The 18171-nt window shown below is 47.9% G+C and overlaps 1 protein-coding gene across 1 annotated transcript in view; it reads left to right on the top strand.

Moving 5' to 3' along the window:
* Positions 1-5424, top strand: part of LOC140557095 (occludin) — a 38792-nt gene extending 33368 nt beyond the window's left edge. Inside the window, exons 7-8 of the mRNA XM_072681236.1 lie at positions 704-745; positions 1761-5424. Coding sequence (XP_072537337.1) covers positions 704-745; positions 1761-1862 — 144 coding nt within the window. The 3' untranslated portion in view covers positions 1863-5424. The remainder of the gene's footprint in view (positions 1-703; positions 746-1760) is intronic.
* Positions 5425-18171: the final 12747 nt, after the last annotated feature.

Here is an 18171-nt window from a genome sequence, read left to right as displayed (position 1 = left end):
CTCTAGTCCTGCAGTCTGTCTTTCTTCCACACATCAGTGAAAGAACGGGAGGTTCTGAAGAGCTCACTGACCTCCAGCGTGGTTCTGTATGTAATAGGAGACACCGCTGCACCACCAACAACAAGTCAGCTGGTGAAATCTCCTCCCTCCTAGATCTTCCTCCATCAGCTGTGAGTGGTGTTATTATTGAACAGTGGAAGAGTTTAGGAGGAACAGCTCACAGAGAGCAGCTCAGCCACCGAGTGTCTGTCAGACCACGTAAAGGTACAGAGCGGGGTCAGGGCCGAGTGCTGAGCTCAGAGCAGAGTGCAGAAAAGCCTCCAACTGACTCAGTAACTGCAGCAGAGCTCCAGACCTGCTGCTGCTGCTGGTAGAGCTGCAGAGCTCCAGACCTGCTGCTGCTGCTGGTAGAGCTGCAGAGCTCCAGACCTGCTGCTGCTGCTGGTAGAGCTGCAGAGGGGGACCGGCTCCTTATTAATAATGCCTATGGGTTTAGAAAGGGACATCAGAAAAGCTCCTGTAAGTGCAATATGTAGGTGACCCAATACTTTTGTCCATATAGTGCTAAAATGAAGGTGTTAAGTATGTTTACTTTCAAATAAAACTTCTAGGACATTTATGAGAAAAGTGAAATATCAGTGATGTGATTGTGTGTTTATTTCCTCTGTTCTTCTTATATCTGCGGTTGTTGTTTCCTCTGTAGGCGGTGGCAGAGGAGTTTAACCGGATAAAGGATATGAAGCGGGTAAGTGCTCTCATACAGAGAACACAGCACCACCCTGTCACAGACACAGGAGCTTCAGGGTTGTCTTGGTCCTTTTAAGTTAAGGTTCAGGTGTCTGTCACTGTACAGAAGTGCGTCCTCTGCATTTAGCCCATCTGTGGTAGTGAACACACACACACACACACACACACACTCAAACACTAGTGAACTAGGGGCAGTGAGCACACACCCCCCTAGAGCAGTGGGCAGCCAACTCCAGCGCCCGGGGAGCAGAGAGGGTGAAGGGCCTTGCTCAAGGGCCCAACAGTGGCAGCTTGCCGAGCCGGGTATCGAACCCACAACCCTGTCATCAATAGCTTGGCAATGGTTACTATGGTATCCCTGGTGGTCACTAGTGTTTTCACCTTAGTGAATGTGAATGAGGTTGCTAGGTGATATTCAAGATGGTTGCTAAGGGTTTCACCCTATTCAATGTAAATGAGGGTGCTGCGTGGTTGCTATGGTATCCCAGGTGCTTGCTACTGTTTTTGCCTTAGTGAATGAAAATGAGGTTGCTATGTAGTTGCTGTGGTATCCCAGGTAATGATACCTGGCCTGCTCATTTGCTCTCTGTGAAAATCCTAGCAAACGTAAACATGGTTGCTAGGCTGTGGCAGTGATATCCCAGGTAAATAATGTTGCTATGTGGTTGCAAATGTATCTCAGGTGGTTGCTGCAGTTTTACCTCTAGCAAATTTAAATTTGATAGTTGCATGGTTGCCGTGGTATGCTAGGTGGTTGCTAGGGTTTTCTTAATTGTGATTAATGAGTGATTAATCTGGATCTGTATCCGTCTGTGGCTGCATTTCTAATTTACAGTCGTTCAGACTGTAGGGAAAAGCAAGCCTTCATGAATAAACCCCCCCCCGGCTGCTCCCGCAGAGGAGAAAGCCCTGTGCTGAGACGCAGACAGACAGTCTGGGTGGTGTTGCAGTGCCGAGACAGTGACTGAGTTGCTAATGGCGACGTCTGACACCCCCCTGTGTTTTACTTTCAGATGCCGGACTATCAGGAGAAGAAGCTGCTGTGTCGTCAGCTGCGCCACAAGCTCTTCCACGTCAAGCGCATGGTGAAGAGTTACGACCGAGCCCAGTCTTAAACCCCCCCCTTTTCTCTTCAGCACTCCTGCATCCAAAAAACAAGAACTGTAGGCCTCGCCAAAAAGCCTGTGTGCGTGTGTGTGTGTGTGTGTGAGACTGTGTGTGTGTGTGTGTGTGTGTGTGTGTGACTGTGTGTGTGTGTGTGTGTGTGTGTGAGACTGTAAAGCTGCCTGGATCAGAAACTGCTCTTTCTGCAGCCTCGCCCAATGCTAATCATTAACCAGCACCTGGGTCACCTGGGAAATTCACAGATCATAAACCCGACTCCACGTCTCACCTGTGTGAAGTTCTTCCGTCTGTCGGGAACTGTTTTTTTCTGCTGCTCAGAAACTTCCGTTTGGTCCTCGCTGTCTCTAAAAGCCTGGTGTGTTTTTCCCTGCACTTGCCATTCCAGAATGCCCCACTAGGGGAAGAGCGACGAAGCTGCAGGCACCAGTCTAAACCCCACCAGTCTAAACCCCACCAGTCTAAACCCCACCAGTAAGGGCTGGGTCGCCTCCTGCCACTTCAGGCGGAGTCCAGGAACACAGTGTGTTTACAACCCCTCTAGTGGCCACAGGCAGCCCAGCCCTTACCCCACCACTCTCACCACCCCTGGACTCATCACAGATCACAGACTCAGTGTGGTTCTAGATATGGGTTTTAATGGCGAGTAAAGAACCTGACCGAGCGCCACCGCAGGATGAAGTTATCCCCTGGTCTAAATTCATTTTAGAAATCTATGTCTATATACAAACACTAGGGGGCGTCGGTTTCATAGATCCATATCTCTACATTAACACTGTATTGATCTATATCTGTGTGTTAACACTAGGTTAGTTATCTAGTCATGTGTGATATGGCAAAAATATTATCTCAAACCACAAAATTTAACCAAAAACCTGCTGTTAAAACTCAGTTCTGTGATTTTTATTAAGAGAATTTGCTGCGTGGCATCCAGATCAACAGGACTAGCTCTACGAGTCGGACGGGCTTCTTCAGCACTGATGGTGTCCACAATAACAACATAATATATCGATCATAATAATCATCATAATAACAATATTTTCATTATTATTAATAATACTATTGTTAATAATAATAATAATAATAATAACCCCAGTACAGCATTTTGTGTTCTATCTCTGTTAAACAACCATTTAATAGTGTGATAAACACTGACAGTCAGGTGTGAATGACCGGTCTGCTGATTTGGCCTCTGTTGATCTTGTTTTCTAAAATAACAGCTTTTTAGTGTCTTTACAGTAAATTATGATTACATATCGCTCTATATCGCACACCTAACAACCCCCCAAACACATCAATCATTAATATATTAGTAGGGGAATCTACACATAACACATAAATATGAATAAAAATGATAGTATCTGATCCAGTCTAATCTAAAGTCATGTCAGGGCCCTCTGTGACTCCACCAGTGTTTTAAACATTTCACCAGTAAACACAACCACACTCACTCTCTACATCCAGACAGGGGGAACTGCCAGACCTGCCAATCCTAGAATAGGGGGACTCTTTAAACAGGAAGCACCCACTGCAGAAATGTCCCACAGCAGACTAATATAATCTAGAACCCGTAGACGCAGCGCAGGTCATGTGTTGCTGTAGACTAGAGTACTGTCCTGACTCCAGAGTTTCCCACTTGTAAACATGGTGATGTTGAGCAGTTGACAGGTGGGAACCTGGCGTTTCCAGTATGAATGAGTCATCATTAGCACTCATATTCAGCCAGCTGAGGAAGAGGGCCGGCCTAAGTCCTGTCTGTGGTGGTGCCAGGCCAGTGGAGCTGCCCCGTGAGGAGCCGGAGCACGGTGTGGTACGGGCGCGGGCGCGGGCGCGGCAGGGCAATGTCGTCCACTCTGATAAGACTGAGACACTTCAGCTGCTTGTTTGTTGCTGATATGGTTGTGATTGTACTTTGGTTTGAGCTGGGTGATAAAAGCCGTGCGTAATCCATCTGGAGTGAGAAACAGGGTGTGATACGTGTGTGTGTGTGTGTGTGTGTGTGTGTGTGTGTGTGTGTGTGTGTGTGTTCTCTTGTTGCGGTCATTGTTGCAGGCGATGCCAACATGCCCTACGTGCTCTAAAGATAAGAATAAAAAAAGTTCTGCTAATTAATTTTTAATCTTTATTCAAACTGTTTTCGTTTTAAAGCCCCGAACGTGTTCAATCAGCCCACTGTTAACTTCATCACTGCTAGTTTTACACAAGCTACACTGTGTCCAAATGTTTGTGGACACCCCTTCTAATAAATGCATTCAGCTACTTTAAGCTGCACCCATTGCTGACACTGATGTGCAAATGCACACACACAGCTTGTCTAGTCCCTGTAGAGAAGAAGTACTGCCAATAGAATAGGACTCTCTGGAGCAGATCAACATCATGACCCTATCGGCTCCATGCTGCCTAATGCCAGGCGTGGGCTAGAGGGGTATAAAGCCCCCCAGCATTGAGGAGCTGTGGAGCAGTGGAAGAGCTGTGTTCTCTGGAATGATGGTGGAGGAGCTCCATCCAGTACTTTTGATGGGATGAGTTGGGGGAGTTGGGGATGATGAGGTGGGCTGGTGATCATCATCCAACGTCCTAACCTCACTAACGCTGTTGTGGCTTAATGCAATCAAATCCTCACAGCAATGCTCCTCCTCCAGGTATCTAGTAGAAAGTCTTTTTCTCTGGACAGTAGAGACAGTTACTTTAGAGACAGCTCTTTTAATTCTTGATTTCAGAAGAAACTGTGAATGAGCAGGTGTCCCAATACTTTTGTCCCTATAGTGTACAGCGCTCATGTGAGCAGGCCCAGCTAGCATGATCTGGTATGCATGGTGTTAACCGCCGGCTGAAATGATGACACACTCTCCTCAGAGCGCGTGGAGGTGTTCAGTATCTCCTCGGAGCTGATTGTGTTGTTTTTGACACCGTGACTCGCTGTTATCTAGAACATGGGCTGGAGTACAGAGCAGAGCTAATGCTTCTAGATAACAGAGAGTCCCACAGTGTCAGAAAGCACATGATCAGAGATACCCAGCACCTCCACCCGCTCTGAGGAGAGTGTGTGAGGATATGGGCTTGTAGTTAGCGCCATGCTAACTGGTGGGATATAAGCTTATGTAGTGTGTTAGCTACTTTAGCTCCAGTGCTAACATGTAGCATGAAGGTGAGCACATGGCTGTGCCTCAGCTCTGTACCTCCCTACCGTACATGATCAACACTGATGTAGCTGTTAATCGTTTGATCTCACTGCATTTGATTGATGTTGATATTTGAGTAATCACTGCCCTTTATTTCACTACTAATCACAACTCTATGCAAGATCTACTGTTTTTGTTTATTCTGTTGTTTATTTGTTTATTGCTCTCAGTAGATGTTCAGATTTATTCACATGTTTGTTTTTTGTATTTTTGTAAAGAGGCTATATAAAGGGCATCTGTACGCTTTTAATCAGTGTTTTGGTTTTTATTGTTATTTTCTTTTTAATAGTTTTTGATGTCTCACGCGTACTGAAAATGATTGATGCTTTTTTGTATCTTTTCAAATAAATGAAGTTTGTATTTTAAATTTGAACTTTGTGTATTTTTATAAAAAGTGCACTGCCTATACAGAATTCAGCCTACAGCAGTTTAGCCACACCCATTCAGCCTACAACAGTTTAGCTCCACCCATTCAGCCTACAACAGTTTAGCTCCACCCATTCAGCCTACAACAGTTTAGCTCCACCCATTCAGCCTACAACAGTTAAACTCTGCCTGTTCACACTGAAATCAGTGTTTCAGCTCAGACCCCAATAAAATGCAGCCAATCAGAACGGAGCTCATTTAAATATATCAGTGTAAAAGAGCAAAAGTGGAAATCCACCAACTCTTTATAATTTCCTGCATATCTCCATCTGTGAGCTGAGCTCAACTGAGCTTCACTGTAGAGAAACCCACTCCGACCCACTCTGATCTCTGTACAGAGGTGGTGAATGGAAGCAGGCATTGGTCGCCATGACTACAACACAGATACAGCCCATAGTTTATGTCCTATCCAAACCCACCAGTGCAGCTACACGAGTCTTCTGAGTGTTATATGGGTCGCTGGATTCCCCTGCAGCTCTGCAGAAACACACTGGAGCTCATATCTGGTATTAATCCGCCAGCTCGTTCTAACCTGTTGATTTGGCTCCATCTAGCGGCTGATGGTCAAAATGCAGTTGCAACCGGCGTTTTTCGGAAAGCTGCCGGTAACTCCCGAAATGACTTAGTGCCCGAGTCCCCCCTCCGTGTGTGTGTGTGTGTGTGAGGGAGTGTGTGTGTGAGAGGGAGTGTGTGTATGTGAGGGAGTGTGTGTGTGTGTGTGTGTGAGGGAGTGTGTGTGTGTGAGGGAGTGTGTGTGTGAGAGGGAGTGTGTGTGAGAGGGAGTGTGTGTATGTGAGGGAGTGTGTGTGTGTGTGTGTGTGAGGGAGGGTGTGTGTGTGAGGGAGGGTGTGTGTGAGAGGGAGTGTGTGTGTGAGAGGGAGTGTGTGTATGTGAGGGAGTGTGTGTGTGTGTGTGTGTGTGTGTGTGAGGGAGTGTGTGTGTGTGAGGGAGTGTGTGTATGTGAGGGAGTGTGTGTGTGTGTGTGTGTGAGGGAGGGTGTGTGTGAGAGGGAGTGTGTGTGTGAGAGGGAGTGTGTGTATGTGAGGGAGTGTGTGTGTGTGTGTGTGTGTGTGTGTGAGGGAGTGTGTGTGTGAGAGGGAGTGTGTGTATGTGAGGGAGTGTGTGTGTGTGTGTGTGTGAGGGAGGGTGTGTGTGAGAGGGAGTGTGTGTGTGAGAGGGAGTGTGTGTATGTGAGGGAGTGTGTGTGTGTGTGTGTGTGTGTGTGTGAGGGAGTGTGTGTGTGTGAGGGAGGGTGTGTGTGAGAGGGAGTGTGTGTGAGAGGGAGTGTGTGTGTGTGTGTGTGAGGGAGTGTGGATGCAGGCAGAAGTGTGAGCTGCACTGAGGGAACCTCTACACCTCTGAAGACTGAACGAACAGGTGGGAGGGTCGTCATCACTCAGGTAGGGTCACCTGCCTCATCTAGCACCTGTGCTCGTGACAGGGCACATTAGGTCGTTGGGCTTCTAACTGGAATTGTCCGCTCCACCTTAAATAATGCAGCGACCTGTGACTGAACGGACCGTTCGAAGAGAAGCCAGCTTAATATAAGCCGCCTTACTGCTGCACCATTTAAGGTGGACTGGAAAACTGCGCTGTTTACATTTCTGAAGCCTTTTTCTGAGCCATAACTGCTGCACTATTTAAGGTGGACCAGTCAGACTACAAACCGGCTTGTTCTAAGCCGTCTGACTGCTGTATCATTTGAGGTGGGATGAAAATCGTAAAAAGGAACCAGCTGGTTCTAAGCCTACTTAAGGTGGAATGGATCATTATAAAATGCTTATGTGCCATTTAAGATGGACTGGATTTTTTTAAAACACAAGCCAGCTTGTTCTAAGCCATTTACTGTTGCACTATTTAAGGTGAAATGCATAATACGAGGAGAGGACAGCTTTTTATAAGCTTGCTGTGTTTTTAAGGTGGACTGGAAAAGTGGAACAAGAAGCCAGCACTGGGTTAAGGGTAAAACAGTCCATTAAAGAAGTGACCAGCTGTTTATAAGCTGTGTAACTGCTGCAGCATTTAAGGTGGAACAGTAAATTCAATAGAGAAACCAGCTTTTTTTAAGCCTACAGCACGTTTTAAGGTGGAAGGGCTAATTTGAGTGAGGAGTCAGGTTTTTTGTAAGATGTGTAATTTTCTGTATCAGTTAAGATGGAAAGGAAAGTTCAAATGGAAAGCTGGCTTAATTTAACTGCTGCATCATTTAAGGTGGAACAGAAAATCCAAACCAGAAGCCAGCTTTTTGTAAACCGTGTAAGTTTCTGTGCTATTTAAGGTGGAATGGAAAATTCAAACTTCACAGATTTTAATAAGTCTTGTGCCGGCTGCACTATTTAAGGTGGAATGGATCAGAATGGATCATTTGATCTTCACAGCTTTTAATAATTAATGTTACTTTCTGCACCATTTAAGGTGGAACAGAAAGTTCCCAGGAGAAGCCACCGGTTAATAAGCCTGGTACCTGCTGCTGAGGTAAGCACGGGTCTGGAGTGAGGAGCAGTGTGAGGTGTTTTGCTATGAGTTGTAAACTCCTGATTTAATTTGCTTAAAGGATTAGCGATGGCCGGAGCTCAGCCGAGGTGTCCCTGCGCTCAGGTCACGTGGTCTGTGTGTGTCCAGTTAATCCAGACTCACTTTCTCTCACACGTGGTTGACCGCTCTCCTCCAGAGGGATTAAACCCCATACACTCCAGACTCGTGGTTCAGCTAGTGACCTTAAAGCAGTGAGCTTTATTTACAACACTGATGCAAGAACGTCCAACGAGGACCTTTATCTTTTTAACATCTGTAAACATCTGGAGGTCTGATCTGATCTGATCTTCATGTGATCTTCACTGAGAGATGGATGTGATCTGACTAAACTCACACCCCTGAAGAAACGTCTTTAATCATCATTTATTAAACAGAATTAATAGAAATATAATTTTCCTGTGAGGAGAAAGTTCACCCCCACATGTATCACTCCTTCTAATGTGTAGAATCAGAGTCAGGAGCAGAAGATCAGCTGCAGATGATCAGAACATGGTTGGAGAGGATTATTCTGGAGGAGTCTGTCTGATTTAAACCTCAGACGTTTAGTCTGGTCTGATCTGGATTGATGGTTGAAGTGAGGGGTGAAGAAGATCACCATCATGGCCAGATCCAGAGAGCTCTCTGAGGCCTTCAGAAAGAAGGGTGGAGATGCAGAGGAGTCTGGAAAGGGGGTTAAAAGAGTGGACCAGTGGACTGAGGCTGTCACTGTGATCAGAGGGTCGCTGGTTTGAATCCCGGGTCAGTCTGCTCGCCATCAGCAGCCGGAGTCAGAGAGGGCACTACTGGCCCTGCTCTCTCAGGGATGGGCTGAGGGCTGGGGGCTGAGGGCTGATGGCTGAGGGCACTCATTACTCCTGGTGTGATGCTGGTCAGCACAGGCGTCCGTTAGCTGTTGGATCGGAGCTGGGGAGGTGGGCTTTCCTGAGAGTGCGCTGCTACCTAGTTGGAAAAGAGGTGTTGGCTGGCTTTATGTGTGGGAGGAGACATGCAGTAGTCTTCACTGGGGTACTGACAGAAGTAGGGGGAGTAAATTGGCCTTCCGAATAAAATAATAATAAAATGAAAAATAAATAAATAAATAAAGCAAATGAATAATGTAATAAGCAAATTGATCACATTGCTTTAATAATAAGTAAACAGTTATTATTCTTTCAGTAGCAGAATCAGAATGAATCAGAGCAGAAGTAACTGTTATATAATCAATAACTAATGATTATATTGTAAATATAAAGTGTTACTAATAACTGTAATAATCTGACTGCTGGGCAGTGAGCTGCCCCCCGTCCTCGAATGACCTGTACTGTTTGCCGCATTCAGTAGCTCGCTCTGGCGTAGGCAGTCGGTTCTGTGCGGGGTGAATTCTCTTGTATTCTGGCAGAGTGTGTGGGTGTGTGAAGCGCTGCGGGGATGTTGCTGATTCGGCAGAACCGTGTCCAGCCCTCAGGCCGCTGTAAAGGCTTCATCAGGTCTCCACGGACTCTTCCTCGGCTCCGTAACGAGGCCTGCAGAGAACAGTCAGGAATATTGCCCCGCTGCAGTTTCACTCAGAGAGACGGGCCATCGATTCACACCTTTAAAACCAGGGTTCTGCAAAACCATCAGATTCCCCCACTATCGCCCCTTATCCCAAACACAGCCCGTCTGTCCAGTTGGACCTTCATTAGTTTCACACTGGAGCTGTGAGGCTGCTGCGTCTACAGGTAGTGGAAGAAGCTCATAGCCCAATAATTAGCACAGGAGCTAATGAAGTAGTGGGAGAAGCTTCATACTTGGACCACCTTAAATCGTGCAGCGGTGAGCTGAGCTGACCGTCACATTTCAGCTCTTTAGTCCATTCACTCTCTCTCTCTCAGGTTGGTTGTAGATCTCCACTCGCCAGGATGATAAAGGAGTGTCTGCAGTTCCTGATTGAACCAGCCAAGAACTTGAAGATCCGTCTGAAGGTACAGTTTCCACTCACACTGCTTTACATCCTGGTCAATGGGTGAGCGCTGGTGTGTCTGAGAGACGGGTGAGTGCTGGTGTATCTGAGAGACGGGTGAGTGCTGGTGTATCTGAGAGACGGGTGAACGCTGGTGTGTCTGAGAGGCGGGTGAGCGCTGGTGTGTCTGAGAGACGGGTGAGTGCTGGTGTGTCTGAGAGACGGGTGAGCGCTGGTGTGTCTGAGAGGCGGGTGAGTGCTGGTGTGTCTGAGAGGCGGGTGAGCGCTGGTGTGTCTGAGAGACGGGTGAGTGCTGGTGTGTCTGAGAGACGGGTGAGTGCTGGTGTGTCTGAGAGGCGGGTGAGTGCTGGTGTGTCTGAGAGGCGGGTGAGCGCTGGTGTGTCTGAGAGGTGGGTGAGCGCTGGTGTGTCTGAGAGACGGGTGAGCGCTGGTGTGTCTGAGAGACGGGTGAACGCCGGTGTGTCTGAGAGGCAGGTGAGCGCCGGTGTGTCTGAGAGGCGGGTGAGCGCCGGTGTGTCTGAGAGGCGGGTGAGCGCCGGTGTGTCTGAGAGGCTGGTGAGCGCTGGTGTGTCTGAGAGGCGGGTGAGCGCTGGTGTGTCTGAGAGGCGGGTGAGCACTGGTGTGTCTGAGAGGCGGGTGAGCGCCGGTGTGTCTGAGAGGCGGGTGAACGCCGGTGTGTCTGAGAGACGGGTGAGCGCTGGTGTGTCTGAGAGGCGGGTGAGCAGCGGTGTGTCTGAGAGGCGGGTGAGCAGCGGTGTGTCTGAGAGGCGGCGGGTGAGCGCTGGTGTGTCTGAGAGGCGGGTTAGTGCTGGTGTGTCTGAGAGACGGGTGAGCGCTGGTGTGTCTGAGAGGCGGGTGAGCACTGGTGTGTCTGAGAGGCGGGTGAGCGGCGGTGTGTCTGAGAGGCTGGTGAGCGGCGGTGTGTCTGAGAGGCGGGGTGAGCGGCGGTGTGTCTGAGAGGCGGGTGAGCGGCGGTGTGTCTGAGAGGCGGCGGGTGAGCGCTGGTGTGTCTGAGAGGCGGGTGAGCGCCGGTGTGTCTGAGAGGCGGGTGAGCGCCGGTGTGTCTGAGAGGCTGGTGAGCGCCGGTGTGTCTGAGAGACGGGTGAGCGCTGGTGTGTCTGAGAGACGGGTGAGCGCTGGTGTGTCTGAGAGGCGGGTGAGCGCTGGTGTGTCTGAGAGGCGGGTGAGCGCTGGTGTGTCTGAGAGGCTGGTGAGCAGCGGTGTGTCTGAGAGGCGGCGGGGTGAGCGCTGGTGTGTCTGAGAGGCGGGTTAGTGCTGGTGTGTCTGAGAGACGGGTGAGCGCTGGTGTGTCTGAGAGGCGGGTGAGCGCTGGTGTGTCTGAGAGGCGGGTGAGCGGCGGTGTGTCTGAGAGGCGGGTGAGCGGCGGTGTGTCTGAGAGACGGGTTAGCGCCGGTGTGTCTGAGAGGCGGGTGAACGCCGGTGTGTCTGAGAGGCGGGTGAGCGCTGGTGTGTCTGAGAGGCGGGTGAGAGACGGGTGGTCACCCACGGTCCTGTATTCTCAGTGTTCTCTCTCTTTCTCTCTCTCCTCGTCAGCAGGAATCTCGCAGGCGGGTGAAGATTGAAAGACGGGAGCCGCTGACGGAGAGCCAGCTGTTTATTATGGAGCTGGCCAGAGAGCTCACCTGGATCTGCCAGGTAAGGCACACCTGTACCTGAACCTGAAACCTTCTAACTGCACTCTTTCCTCCTTCTGGTATCAGGGTTAACCTTAAATATGCAGATATTCAACAGTAATAAGCAGTCAGCTGGAGATGTGATGAAGGTCCTGGAGAAAAGTGTCTTACTGCTCTGTTTACAAACGCCCGGCAGGATAACCAGGTGAAACAGGTGAAAGGGTCCGTCACCCTCACTTTATTACACATGTAATAACAGGAGCGAGAGTAGGCTGTTAATGACCAGTACGGGTCATCTACAGTACAGTGTAACTACAGTAAAGTGGGACCCATTGCATTATAATATAGTTGATACAGGTGGATTCGTGCAGCAGGGGGCGCTAATCTAGCAAGGTAGCAAATCTTATTGGCTTCTTAATTGAAACCAAAAACAGCAGGTGAATCACGTCCCTGTTAAAAAAAACTATCAGAAAAAGCTCCTCATCTGCAAAAAGCAGCGCAGTCAGATCTCCAGAGTCCCTCACCTGCCGTGCTGAGAGCCCAAACTAGACCTGCCCGGCTCTAAAACGCAGTAATTCACTCCTCAGCTAATTCTGCAGCCCTCTGTGAGCTGAATCAGTTAGAGAGGAGGGAGAACTACCTGTAATACTGCAGCAGACTAAATGGACAAAAGTATCGGGACACCTGCCCATTCATTGTTTCTTCTGAAATCAAGAGTATTAGAAGAGCTTCTGTTGGGGTAACTGTCTCTACTGTCCAGAGAAGAAGACTTTCTACTAGATTCTGGATCATTGCTGTGAGGATTTGTTTGCATTCAGAAACAAGTGTTAGTAAGGTCCGGATGTTGGATGATGATCACCACCCCACCTAATCATCCTCAACTCCCCAACTCCTCCCAAAAGTACTGGATGGAGCTCCACCACCATCATTCCAGAGAACACAGTTCCTCCACTGCTCCACAGCTCCTCAATGCTGGGGGGCTTTATACCCCTCTAGTCCACGCCTGGCATTAGGCAGCATGGAGCCAATAGGGTCATGATGATTTGTTTATTAATGAGATCATAAACAGCTTATAGATAATTCCTTCATACTGTTAAAGCTCAGAAGCTGCTGGGTCCTGATCGTAGTGTGGGTTCTCCATCACTCAGTGTTCAATCAGAGCACTTTGCAATCAGAGCCTTTCTGCTGTTTATAAGACTTAATAGCTCCTTAATAAACAGACGAAACTGAAAAGGAGGACATGAGAAGGTCAGATGATCCTGGCTGGGGTTCAATAGTAAAAACATGTGGAGGAAGATCTGCTAAAGCTGAGAGGGTTTACACTGACTGATGGAGACGACAAAGGAGGAAGAGGAAGCAGAAACATCTGAGCTTCATCAGCTGAGATGAAGATGGGCTGAGACATCACTGTCTTCCTTTTTATTATAACTGAGTATCAATGTTTTATAAGGTGGTTATAATTAATAACCATTAATAAACAAATATGAACAAATATTAACTGTACCTCCCCCTTCTCTCTTTAATTTCCCTCCTCTTAGAGGTCAGATATCCTGGCCCATATCTGGACTGGAGAAGATATCTGGCCTCCAGGTATGTGTAAGGAGTTCATTGTGAAGACGGCGTCCATTCTGGAGATGAAGGTGAGCAAGTTAACGTCTTAATATCCCTACAGAACTCAGAGTGTGTCTGAGCTCAGTCAGAGTCGGGGGGTCAGTCTGAATCTGAGCTTCACTGTAGAGAAACTGACCCACTCTAATCTCTGTACAGTGGAGGTGAACGGAACCAGGCCTCAGTCACCATGACTACAACACAGACACAGCCCATAATTTATCTCCTATCCAAACCCACCAGTGCAGCTACACGAGTTTTATATGGAATGATGATGATGATGATGATGAAGGTAAAATAGTGAATAGAGAATCTGAACTAATGCAGTTTTCTTTAGGGACTACTTTCTGTAGCTGCACTACACCCTGCAGCATGTATCCCTCCACCATTTTAATGATCTGATTTTAAAAGCAGGTTCTAGAGCCGAGCTCTTCTCAGAACTCTGGTAGAACCGTGTCTCAGGCATCAGGCAGCGTCTTCATCACCATTAGGTGAGAACTTTCTGTGAGGAGCTTTTATTAGAGCTTCAGACGTCTGCTTCCCTTCACCTCCACTGTAGAACCACAGCTCTGACTGGGGGAGATTATCTAGAACCTCCACTGTAGAACAGCTCTGACTGGAGGAGCTTATCTAGAACCTCCACTGTAGAACAGCTCTGACTGGAGGAGCTTATCTAGAACCTCCACTGTAGAACTCCAGCTCTGACTGGGGGAGCTTATCTAGAACCGAGCGTTTCACACCAAACCCCCACCCGCTCAACAGGTGAATTTGAACACCTTTAGAATTGTTAGATGTTAATCCATGCTACACTCAATACCATATCTCCTACTGTTGTGATGTTGTGATGCGATGTTACTCACCATAACTGATCATTTTTACACCTGCACCTTTTAATCAGGTTAAATCGGGTAGCTTTGCACCCTTGGTGAGAGACAGATGCAGTCAGCAGAGAGCATGTGGTTCTCACGTGGTTTGTTTTGAGGCATTTTGGGGAGCTTGGATTTTTCCCTGTGTGAAACCAAACCAAACCAAGAGGAAATGCTCGGACTTTACAAACTCCTGAACTGACTCAGACCTGAGTGAAGCAGCTGCAGCTGTGAACACAGTCACATTTACTCTGAAGCTGTTCAGCAGACGCTCTTCTCCAGAGCGACGTACAAGAGAGCTTCACTGTTCCCTCAGAAAAGACCCTTACCTGGTTTCTACCGTCCAAAAAGATCCTCTAATCTGAGACTCTACTAAACACAGAGGTCAGTCTGGAGACACAGTCCTCCACACACTCCACACTCTGCACACTGAGTCCTCTCAGAAGAGGAGGGTCTTCAGTCTGGGTTTGAGGGCAGCGAGCGTTGGACTCTGCTGTTCGGACACCCAGGGGAAGCTCGTACACCACTTCGGTGCAGGACAGTAAAAAGTCTGGACGCTCGTCTTCCGTGGATCTTAAAGGATGGCGGGTCGAGCCGAGCCGTACTTGAAGCTGGAAGGGCTCTTGGTGCAGATCAGCTTTTGACCATCGCCATCGAGTACGGAGGGGCTGGCTGGGTTCTGAGGCGGGCAGCAGCTACAGGAAGCCAGTGAGGAGAAGAAGTGACATGGCTGAAATTAGGGACATTGAAGATGACCCGTGCTGCTGCATTCTGGATGAGTTGCAGGGGCCTGAAGAGAGCAGCCAGAAGAGAGTTGCAGTAATCAAGTCTGGAAGTGAGGAGAGACTGAACAAGCACCTGGGTGGCCTCTCTAGAGAGGAAGGGTGGAATTCTCCGGATGTTGTACAAGAGAAATCTGCAGGACCGAGTTACGTTTGCAGCATGACTTGAGAACGATAACTGACCATCCATCACTACACCAAGGCTTCGAGCAGAAGTAGTAGGAGTGAGTGAGTAGAAGGAGTGACCAGTGAGTTCTCAAAGGAGATGGTGAGATCATGGTGAGGTCCAGCAGTTCCTGGGATGTACAGCAGCTCCGTCTTGCTGGGGTTGGGTTTAGGGTGGTGAGCCTCCATCCAGGAAGAGACGTGCCCACACAGTGAGAGGGGTCCGTGAACAGCTGAGGTTCTGCCAATGAAGCTGAATTCAGTGAAGAAGTGTTAAAGTGTGTGTGTGTGTGTGTGTGTGTGTGTGTGTGTGTGTGTGTGTGTGTGTGCGCCACACGCTCCGTCAGCACATTCTGACAGTAAAATCAAAGCCATTGATTAGCCGTACTGTGCTGTAGCAGCTGTGTGTGAAGGTTACTGGGTCGGTGCTGTAATGAGCTGAGCTGCTGCTGAGCTGAAGGTGACTGTAGGCCAGGGTACAGCGCCGTCCCACACTGATCAATTCCCCCCTCCAATACTCTAATCATGTGATCAGGATTTATAATGTTAGTACACACTCCTTCTGAACTCAGTCTGAACTCAGTCTGAATACAGTCTGAACACAGTCTGAACACAGTCTGAAGTCAGTCGGAATACAGTCTGAACACAGTCTGAACACAGTCTGAACTCAGTCTGAACTCAGTCTGAAGTCTGTCTGAACTCAGTCTGAAGTCTGTCTGAACACAGTCTGAAGTCTGTCTGAACAGTCTGAACACAGTCTGAACACAGTCTGAAGTCTGTGAACACAGTCTGAACTCAGTCTGAAGTCTGTGAACACAGTCTGAAGTCTGTCTGAACACAGTCTGAAGTCTGTCTGAACACAGTCTGAAGTCTGTCTGAACACAGTCTGAACACAGTCTAAAGTCTGTCTGAACACAGTCTGAAGTCTGTCTGAACTCAGTCTGAACAGAGTCTGAACACAGTCTGAAGTCTGTCTGAACACAGTCTGAACACATTCTGAAGTCTGTCTGAACACAGTCTGAAGTCTGTCTGAACACAGTCTGAACACAGTCTGAACTCAGTCTGAACTCAGTCTGAGGTGTCTGAACACAGTCTGAACAGTCTGAAGTCTGTCTGAACACAGTCTGAAGTCTGTCTGAACACAGTCTGAACACAGTCTGAACAGTCTGAAGTCTGTCTGAACACAGTCTGAAGTCTGTCTGAACACAGTCTGAACACAGTCTGAAGTCTGTCTGAACACAGTCTGAACACAGTCTGAAGTCTGTCTGAACACAGTCTGAAGTCTGTCTGAACACAGTCTGAACACAGTCTGAAGTCTGAACAGTCTGAACACAGTCTGAAGTCAGTCTGAAGTCTGTCTGAAGTCAGTCTGAAGTCTGTCTGAACACAGTCTGAAGTCTGTCTGAATACAGTCTGAAGTCTGTCTGAACACAGTCTGAAGTCTGTCTGAACACAGTCTGAACACAGTCTGAACTCAGTCTGAAGTCTGTCTGAACACAGTCTGAAGTCTGTCTGAACACAGTCTGAACACAGTCTGAACTCAGTCTGAAGTCTGTCTGAACACAGTCTGAACTCAGTCTGAAGTCTGTCTGAACACAGTCTGAACTCAGTCTGAACTCTTTATCTCCAGCTCATGTTTCTGAACGTCTGGTCAGTGTCAGTGTAGGACTTCCCATAAACCACTGCTCTGCCCCCTCTTATCTCTGTTGCAAAAAATCACACAAATCTCCTAATACAGGGTTTCTGTGTGTGTGTGTGTGTGTGTGTGTGTGTGTGTGTGTGTGTGTTGAGCAGGAGAACCCGGCGAGGCCGTCTCTGTTGCGCTCGGATGTGTGTGTGGAGAAGCGGGACTGGAAGGAGAAGCTGCTGTGTGTGCTGGAGGGAGAGGAGGACGGCCTAAGTGACTCTAAGAGAGCCATCATGGACTGGACTCACAGCCAGAGGAACACACACCCGGTACCACTCACACACACACTCATCTGATACAACACACACTCACTAACTCAGTTCATTGTTCACTGGGGTGTACTGAGGGTCTCTGGTGCATTTGATTAGAGATAGACAGGACTTAGCTTCTGTCTCTATCTATATATGGACAAAAGTATTGGGACACCTGCTCACTGTTTCTTCTAAAATCTTCTTCTAAAATCAAAGATATTAAGAGTTTCTCCTGCTTTTGTTGGAGTAACTGTCTCTACTGTCCAGAGAATAAGACTTTCTATTAGAGTTTGGAGGAGCACTGCTGTGAGGATTTGATTGCATATAGTGACAAGAGCATTAGTGAGGTCCGGATGTTGGATGATGATCACCACCCCACCTCATCCTCCCCAAAAGTACTGGATGGAGCTCCTCCACCATCATTCCAGAGAACACAGTTCTTCCACTGCTCCACAGCTCAATGCTGGGGGGCTTTATACCCCTCTAGTCCACGCCTGGCATTATTAGGCAGCATGGAGCCAATAGGGTCATGATGTTGATCTGCTTCAGAGAGTCCTATTCTATTGGCAGTACTTCTTTAGAGTGTCCACAAACACTACATACACATATAGTGTATCTCTCTCTCTCTCTCTCGCTATCTCAGGGTGATTAAGTTATTAATCAGGTTTTGATCCTCTTGTCCAGCTCTGTTCAGGACAGCTGACCTTTCTGACCCACTTTTTCATTATAGAAACACACACACACACACATACACACACACTCTCTCACTCAGTATACAGCTTGCTCAGTAATCGGATTGGTCTGTATGATAAAGTGTTTTTTCAGATCTGCTCCTGTAGCACATTTTCAGAGTCAGGCTTCGTTATCCGTCAGCAGATCTGATGCTCTGTTCTGGAGGATCTTCACTCGTTCCTTCTGCAGATCGGCTGCAGGTCTGCGGGCTGGTTGGATAATACTTGTGGATTCATGTTTGCAGTATCACCCCCTTTTTGAACGATACACACATGTGGACAAAATTGTTGGCGCCCCTCAGTTAATATAAGAAAAACCCACAATGGTCACATAAATAACTTGAATCTGACAAAAGTAATAATAAATAAAAATTCTATGAAAATTAACCAATGAAAGTCAGACATTGCTTCAACAGATTTATTTAAAAAATAAACTCATTAAACAGGTCTGGACAGAAATGATGGTACCCCTGAAAATAATGTGAGCAAAGGA

This window comes from Salminus brasiliensis, chromosome 6 (genome assembly GCF_030463535.1).
Source record: "Salminus brasiliensis chromosome 6, fSalBra1.hap2, whole genome shotgun sequence".
In the NCBI taxonomy this organism is placed as follows: Eukaryota; Metazoa; Chordata; class Actinopteri; order Characiformes; family Bryconidae; genus Salminus; species Salminus brasiliensis.
The sequence above is the reverse complement of the archived record's forward strand: the minus strand, read 5'-3'. Positions and strand labels throughout refer to the sequence as shown.